The 8,930-nt window shown below is 44.4% G+C and overlaps 1 protein-coding gene across 9 annotated transcripts in view; it reads left to right on the forward strand.

Annotated features, from left to right (window-relative positions):
• Nucleotides 1–8,196, forward strand: part of LOC128347883 (synaptonemal complex central element protein 1-like) — an 85,497-nt gene extending 77,301 nt beyond the window's left edge. For all 9 annotated transcript variants that reach the window (XM_053303138.1, XM_053303140.1, XM_053303137.1 and 6 more), the window contains 2 exons: nt 6,876–6,968; nt 8,040–8,196. In XM_053303138.1, the coding sequence (XP_053159113.1) occupies nt 6,876–6,933 (58 nt within the window). In that variant the 3' untranslated portion in view covers nt 6,934–6,968; nt 8,040–8,196. The remainder of the gene's footprint in view (nt 1–6,875; nt 6,969–8,039) is intronic.
• The last annotated feature ends 734 nt before the right edge of the window (nt 8,197–8,930 follow it).

The following is an 8,930-nucleotide window of genomic DNA, read 5'->3' on the forward strand; positions in this document are numbered from 1 at the left end:
GGAACTGCCAAAACTCTGGAGTCCAGGTCAGCACGGATGCAAGCGACTTTATCTGCAAAGCGACAGGCAAACCGATCGCAAAGAGCCGTAGATGACTCCTCCCCCATTGTCCGGGGGGATGTGTGGAGCAATGTTTTCACCACACGAAACAGCTCTGTTTGCCTGCACTGAGCAGACGCAATGGAGGCGGAGAAAAAACATTTCTTCGCCGCCCCCACCGCCACGGCATAGTCCCTAAAATGGGTTCTAGCCCGTGTTCGATCGGATTCGTGACGACTCTTCCTCCAGCGTCGCTCCAGCCGTCGTCCGAGTTGCTTCATCGCCCTAAGCTCCGAGGAAAACCAAGGAGCAGAACGGGCTCCACCAAGCCGGAGAGGGCGCTTGGGGGCAACCGTGTCAACAGCCCTGGCCATCTCTCCATTCCAGAGATCAACCAAGGCCTCGACAGGGTCACCAGCTCTGGACACTGGAAACTCCCCGAGGGCCGTCTGAAATCCAAGCGGATCCATAAGCCTCCGGGGGCGGACCATCTTAATCGGCCCACCACCCCTGCAGAGGGCAGACGGAGCAGTCAAACTAAACCCCACCAGGTGATGATCTGTCCATGACAAGGGAGTGATCTCAAATTCCCCCACCTCCAGATCATTTATTTCCCGATCGGCAAAAACCAGATCCAGAGTGTGTCCCGCCACGTGGGTAGGGCCCGATACCAACTGAGACAGGCCCATGGTTGCCATGGCGGCCATGAAATCCTGAGCCGCACCCACTAAGGGGACCTCAGCGTGGACATTGAAGTCCCCCAAGACAATAAGCCTGGGGGAACCCAAGGCCACCTCCGAGATGACCCCCGCCAGCTCAGGTAGGGAGACTGAAGTGCAGCGGGGTGGTCGGTACACCAGCAGAATCCCCAGCCTATCTCGGAGGCCCACCCTCAAGGACAAACACTCGAAATTCTGAGATTGCCTGACCGGGCACCTGGAAACGGGGAGGGTCTCTCGAAAGATGACCGCAACGCCTCCTCCCCGACCCTCGAGGCGGGGCTGCTGCACGATCTGGAAACCTGGAGGACAAAGCTGAGAGAGACCAACCCCGCCCAGCGCATCCAACCAGGTCTCCGTCACGCATACCAGGTCAGCACGCTCATCCACAATCAAATCGTGGATGAGAGATGTTTTTGCATTAACTGACCTGGCATTTAGCAGCAGCACCCTAATCCTCGAAGGAGTGTTCTCAGAGCTCCCTAGGGTCAGAGGGTTGGGGGAAGGGCCGGAAAAAGGAACAGGCCTCAATTGCCTGGACCGTTTTCCCCTGTAACGGCCTGCCCAACTCCCACCGCCATACCTCCCTCTGCCCGCTACCCGTGATATTGCCGCCCCCACTCCAGACCCACTTTTTTGCTCTCCCAGACACATCCCCCCAGACTATTCCACCACGGCTACTTGGCTTAATTTAAAACCAAGACCAGACTCATACAGTCCCTGCTGACTTCTTGCTTGGTGGAAGATGGATCGTCAAGGCAGGAGGAGAAGATCTTCAGGGCTCCAGGCAGCTCGCCCCACGGCTGAGAGCCACAAGGACAAGAGCCCTTATGCTCTCGCCCTTCGGCTCACGCCAAGAGGCTCACGCCCCTGGCCCAGCCCCAGCTTTAAAGCCACAGAGGCTGAGGGTAGATGGCACACACCTGGAGAAAGAGGTGGGGCAGAAGCCCAAACACAGTCACTGCCCTGCCAAGATGTTCCCTCTTCCCTTCCTCAGTCCCTGGCCCAGCCCCAGCTTTAAAGCCACAGAGGCTGAGGGTAGATGGCACACACCTGGAGAAAGAGGTGGGGCAGAAGCCCAAACACAGTCACTGCCCTGCCAAGATGTTCCCTCTTCCCTTCCTCAGTCCCTGGCCCAGCCCCAGCTTTAAAGCCACAGAGGCTGAGGGTAGATGGCACACACCTGGAGAAAGAGGTGGGGCAGAAGCCCAAACACAGTCACTGCCCTGCCAAGATGTTCCCTCTTCCCCTAACTGTGTGCACGTAGAAGTTTAGATGGGACTTTGTCCCGGTGGAATGTGATAACTAGTCTTTTGTAGAAATTAGCATTTGGCAGCCAATGGATAAATTTGATATCAATTTGGGGGGGGGGGGCTGCAGGAAGCATTTGCCCTAGAGATATAAGAACTGCTGTTTTACTAGACCAGTGGTTATAATTAATCTGTGAGTAGTATATAAATAGGGCAATTTGATTCCTTTGAAGGGTGCTGGAGTTTCTAGGATTTTTAGTATTTGTTCCAGCTAATGAGCATTTCGAGTGGCAAGCTAAGGTACAGGCTATTGTTGCTGTTGCTGGAATACTTCCTTTGTAGCCTTTACTGAGCTGGAACGTATGTAAATCCTTAACTAAAGTCTCTATTATTGTCTTCAACCCCCCACATCTTCAGGTCCAGTTGATTTATTTTATCATATAGATTTAAGAGTGTTTCTGAAATAAGAGAAGTCTGCTGGGTAAGAATCTCTAAAGTACCTGCTGTCTGAGGCTTCTCCGGATGCCAAGGCAGCTCTTGGAATGACTCTGTTTTTGAGGAGGATGCTGCTGTAGTTATTTGTATTGGCTCACCGTCCAATTTGGAAGACTCATGGTCCAAAGAAGAATATTTGTTGATAGTAGGGAATGTCACCGTAATGCTTTCAAGGTCCTTGCCCCTTCAAAAACTGATCCAATCTTAATAGTTTTCCAGTCTTTCCCATTTGTTCTGGGGATGTTCGCGGGCGTTTCTTCGAGCCCATCTCCCCTGTATTTAAAAAGAGAAGTACCAGCTGCTGGATGAGCAGCAAAACAAAAATATAATATTAAGTATAGATAAGTTCTAGAGCTCCAAAGCAGAGAAAGGAAGTGGGGGAAAAGAGGATAAAAATGATCAGGCTGAGGAGCTCAGCACAGAGTGCTGCTGCTTCACCATCTTGGCTCCTCCCTGCTGGATAATTGAGAAAGCCAAAGAATACCAGAAAGAAGTCAATATGTGCTTTGACTACAGAAAAGCCTTTGATTGCATCGACCATGTCAAGTTGTGGAATATCCTTAGGAAAATGGGTGTCCCAGAATATCTCATTGTTCTCATGAGAAACCTATACACAGGGCAGGAAACCACAGTCCAGACAGAACATGGTGAAACAGACTGGTTCCAGATCAACAAAGGAGTAAGACAAGGCTGTATACTCTCTCCTTCTCTATTCAATTTATAAGCTGAACATATACTGAGAGAAGCTGGCTTGGAAGAAGATAAGTGTGGTTTTAAAGTTGAAGGAAGAAACATCAATAACCTGCGCTACGCTGATGACACCACCCTGATAGCTGAGAATGCGGATGATCTGCAAGCTCTAGTAATGAAAGTCAGGGAGCACAGTGAAAAAATGGGACTACAATTAAATGTCAAGAAGACTAAACTAATGACAACGAGTACAGCAACCAGCCTCAGAATTGACAATGAAGACATTGTCAATTCTGTGGTGGATAGCTTCTGCCTTTTAGGATCGACCATCAACAGTAAAGGATCGAGCAGTCAAGAAATACGCCGCAGACTAGCACTTGGTAGGGTAGCAATGAAGGCCTTGGAAAGGATATTTAGATGCTGTGATATGTCTACACCTACAAATATTAGAATCATCCAGACAATGGTTTTTCCCATGACACTCTATGGATGTGAAAGCTGGACTTTGAAGAAGCAAGATAGAAAAAGCATTGACGCTCTTGAGGTTTGGTGCTGGAGAAGACTTTTGAGGATACCATGGACAGCCAGGAAAACAAACAAATGGATCATAGAACAAAGCAATCCAGAATTTTCACTTGAGGCACAAATGACCAGGCTCAAACTATCATACTTTGGACACATTATGCGAAGACCCAGCTCCTTTGAGAAGTTTATAATGCTGGGGAAAATTGAAGGAAAGAGAAGAAGAGGACGACCAGCAGCAAGGTGGATGGACTCTATTACAACAGCAATGAATGCACTACTGAGAGCCCTTAAAGGCCAAGCTGAAGACAGATCATCCTGGAGACAATCTATCTATGTGGTTGCTAAGAGTCGACACTGACTTGACGGCACTTAATCAATCAGTCAAAAACCTAGTACTGTTATACCCTTAAAGCAGATGGGCGACCAGAGTGAGGCTGAAAGTAGCGTACAATAAACCTGTAAATGTCATCAACAGTTAATGTTGCCCTCAATCCATGAGAAATTGAGGCTCGTTTGGATTTTCAGCCTATAATCCCTCATACAGAATACCCCAAGCTACGGCAAAGGTCAGTCTCTATAAACTGACTTCTCGGGTTCTGTAAAACTAGTACTCAATTGCATGCAGCAGCCTTGTGATCACTGGTTTGCATGCAGATATATTGCACTTTTAAGTAAGTGTGTGTGTGTGTGTGTGTGTGTGTGTGAAAAATAATCACATCTTCCGTGTCAAATAAGAGTACTCTCTTTGCTTGAATCTTTTTTGGGGGATGTGTGTTTTGTGGTGATGCCTGGCTGCTGCCCAGTCAGATCTATGGAAAAATCATTTTTTCTCTATTGACTTACGTAGCAAATTTAACCCAGCCGTTGTCTCAAAGCAAGCCCCCGTGAGGGGAAGAAAAATGCTGAATCATCCTCTCTTTCACCCACAAAGACTGCTCTCCAAAACTTTCCTGGTAGATAATACGTTGCCACCACACGCACTTATCAAGAACTTTATTTCCTCCTGGCATAGGTGAATTTCCAGGTGAACTCCCCTTCTCTTTACTATTGGAAAAGTACACAAAAACCTCCACGTGCAGGCTTACACGTGGTGAGAAAACTTGGTAGAGTTGCTGAACAATCAAACTGAGGCGTGTTTGCACCAGACAAACCCCTTTCCGCTGAGTTAAAAATCCACTCAAAGAGGCTGGTTAAAACTGCAAAGAACAAAAACACACACCCCTATTTAAAAACATTACAGACTGTTTCCATCTGAGGCTTTCCCAGCTTTTAGTTACAGGTAAAAATACTCAGTAGATTACAAAAATACTTCTAAAAAGCACCCCTGTTGCCAGGAGCAGAGATGTAGGAAAATCCAAACGCCCTTTTTACAGTTTACAGAGTCTTTTACAACGCCCTGTTGGATAGCCGGGCACAGGTTCAGCGTTTCTTAGCTTAGTTACATTACAGCTAGACAGAACAATAGCAGGGATAAGCAGAGCACACGGAAAGAAAGATAGGTTTCTGTCGCAGCTAACAAACTGTTCCCTAGTCTAAATCCCCTTTCCCTTGAAAACTCATCCCTCACCTGATGAGATTAAAGTATCCTGCAATCCTGTCTCTCAAGGATCTGCACATCTTTTTGTAGCCAACTCCATGGCTACTGCACATCCTGTTGCAAACCCAGCTTGGCTTCAACTGAACATAGGAAAGTTCTCTTCCTGCTGCATGGCCTGTTGGGAATTCTCTCTGGTAGAGAAACCTTTTTTCATTATAGCAGAGTGTACAGAGGCACAATACAGCAGATTTAGTTAGGCATGCGTGTATGCTCAGAGTAAAGTAACTTGGAGCCAGTTCATAGTTTCAAATGGCATTTATTAAAGAACTCCATTCTAGATAGGAAAGTGAGGAGTTAGGATCTCTAATCTATCTATCTAGCTAGATGCAGATGGATTCTGCATCTCTGCACACATGGTGCAGGGAGAGGAGCTTGCATGTTGCAAGGTAGAAGGAACAGGAAGAGAAAGAGAGGAAGGAAGTGGCTGGAAGGAAGGAAGTCCCCTGAGAGTAGCAATCTACATTCCAAAGGGATAGGGTCAGAGCAGTAGAGAACAGATTACCACTGTCTTGACCCTCTAGTCCTCTGAATCACTAGTCTGTCCTCCACTGTCTTTGAGACAAGAGACAGCGTATAGTCCTTCACTTCCAACATGGCCCTCAAGGTCCCACCCCACCGTGTGCTGAGTGGCTGATCCCTAGAGGTCACTGCCTGTCAGTCAGGACAGGGTTCACTTCTGCTTCACTCTTTGGGGAAAGGAGGGGCTGTTCATTACAACTTAGCTGGGCAATTGTAAACCGCCCAGAGACGTAAGTTTTGGGCGGTATAGAACTACGTTAAATTAATTAATTAATTAATTAATTCTGATTTTCACTCACTGAGGAGAGAGGTCTACAGAAACTGGATACCAGCCATGTGTGCTGGTCAAATGATTACAAGTCTGTGCATGGTGCTGAAGGACTTCTCTGTAAAATAAGGTATGCATTCTAGACTCATTCGTTGTAAGAATCTGTGATCCAAATCTGATGGAATTTAGGCAAAACACAAATATTGACTAATTCTGTCAAGTTTCATTGCATTTTCTCAGTGCAACTGTTTACAGAACATACAGAACCTTGTTCTGTATGTCTAGACAAATGCTGTGGGCTGCTTCCAACACAAAATAGTAAAAATTATGGCTGTATCGTTATGCTTATTTGGATGTGTCTCCTTAAAATGTTTAAGTTATTCCCCTCTGTGTTCTCCTCAGAATGATAGACTTGGCCTGAACTGATTATCACTGCCATACAAGAATAGAATCATATAGAAGTATTTTGAACACATTCAGCAGTGTTCTTGAGTTAATCCATGGCTCTTATATTTAAAAATGAGCAGAAGCTCTTTATATGTAACTCCGTGAAAAAGTTCATGAGTCTTTATTTAAATTTATAAAATCTCACCTGAATGAGATTTTGGAAAAATAGAAACTGTATTTTGGAAAGAGCTATGTGCCTTTTGTAATGATAGATGTCCTCTCTTTACTCTCAAAAGGATGGAGTGGTCCTTTGTTTCCCTTTTGCTGAATTCCTCTCACTCTGAACTGCTGCCTATGTTTTATAGCAACTGTTGCATCTCTTTCAGACTAAAAACGGAGCTGGAAGACCTAGAGGGGCAGGATGACTTCATCAAGGAAGACTAGTTTTGATGCATGCTGCAGCAGAGAATGGAGTACAGGTTAATTTTTATGTGGAGTCTTTAAGGCTGCTTCTTACTGCTTAGGACACTTCCCCTTGGGAGGCTGTATGTGAAGCAGAAACAAATGATGAAAGTAGCAAGTACCAAACAGACATATGAGGATCTGATACACAGACCTGAAATCCCACACCACAGATCCGATAACCCATAATACAATGTAATACACAAGTATAATATGAAAACCATAATACCACTAAGTAAATCATTTGTAAATGGTAATCATGAATTGTGTGTGTGTGTGTGTGTATATATATGTGTGTGTGTGTGTGTGTGTGTGTATGTGTATATATATATAGATAGATAGATATAGATATAGATATAGATATAGATATAGATATAGATATAGATATAGATATAGATATAGATATAGATATAGATAAATAAATCTCATTCTATACTGGTCAGAGACAATATAAAAAACATGATAATGTATCATGTATCATGTCAGTGATACCCAACATTTGTAACACCCACTACAATGAAACTAATGATGCATATCTTGACAACACACAACAGAAACCCAGTGCATAACTGTTTTAGAATCTTTATTAAGTGTCCAGTTATTCCAAATATTAATTGAATGGTAGTTCTTAGAGGAGCATATTATCTTCAAAGTATGTAAGACATAATGAAAAACTTGAAATGCATGCAGTAAGACATTGTTTTCCTTCTACAGCAATAGACATGCATATTAGCCTATAAGACAAGCACATCAACAATGTGTTAGGTTCTAGAATGCAATGGGTAAAGTAACATTACTCAAAGAACAGGACTCCTCCACATTCACTCATTAGATCAAAGTAAATACTCAAATAGTACTGGATACAGGTAGACAGCTTCTAATGCAGAAACCTGAGCAACAGGTTACCTAAAAAATATGAATACTCAAAAAAAAAAGTTAATATTTAAGACTGTCTTGCATTTTCATTCAAAAAGCTAAAATTAATGTTTGCTGAACATTATAACCCTTTCCCCCACTGTTACAGTGAGGGAAACAAGCACTATATGGATTTCAGTGCTACTATTTAATTTTGTCCCTCCTTTTGGCAGGTTCATGGAAGCAGCAGAAACAGTGAAGCACAGTGTATGATGACACAAGTGTAGGAAATCTGTAATATTGGGCAGCTTTTAATACCCAGGAAAACCATCTTCCTTATGGAATGCTGGATGCTTGCTTCCTCTGTGGTTAATAAAGTAGTTCAGTTGATTCTCTTTGTCTGGTTCCTAGTTGATGCAAAGAAGCTTCAGCTACATCCACCATCAAGAGGAACTGCAGATCCAAAACTCATTTGTCTTTTGGGAATTAACATGATGTTTTACATGGGGTAGCCACCTAATGGCACGGTGGGGAAGTAACTTGCCTAGGGAGCAAGAGGTTGCTGGTTTGAATCCTGCTGGTATGTTTCTATGTCGGGCAGCAGCGATATAGGAAGATGCTGAAAGGCATCATACTGCATGGGAGATGGCAATGGTAAACACCTCCTGTATTCTATCAAAGAAAACCATCTACCAAAGAAAACCACCTGGCTCTGTGGTTGCCAAGCGTCGACACCGACTCAATGGCACAACTCTATTTTTTACATGGGGTGCTGTTTTAGAACTAAGGAATCACAGACATATTTCTTTGAGCTCAAAAGGGGTATATAGTCCCAATGTCTGCTTGTCTTGGTTTTGTGAATGGTTCACATTGGATGCATTAACATGAATTTGGCAACCTTTGTTTCTAAACTGGTGACTGGAGCATATGTCAAATATTAGAGGCAGATGTCCTCTAAAATCGGTTCTCATGGCTTATTTCTGAATTGGATACCGGAAGTGTCCACCCAGCGCTAAGTATTAGCACCCATTGCTTTGGTCATCTGATGCTAGAAACAGACAATAGTGTTTGATAGGTAGTAGAAGATAGCATCATGGAGCTACTGTTGTACATACTTGTTGCTT

The sequence above is a fragment of the Hemicordylus capensis genome, chromosome 2 (genome assembly GCF_027244095.1).
Source record: "Hemicordylus capensis ecotype Gifberg chromosome 2, rHemCap1.1.pri, whole genome shotgun sequence".
NCBI lineage: Eukaryota > Metazoa > Chordata > Lepidosauria > Squamata > Cordylidae > Hemicordylus > Hemicordylus capensis.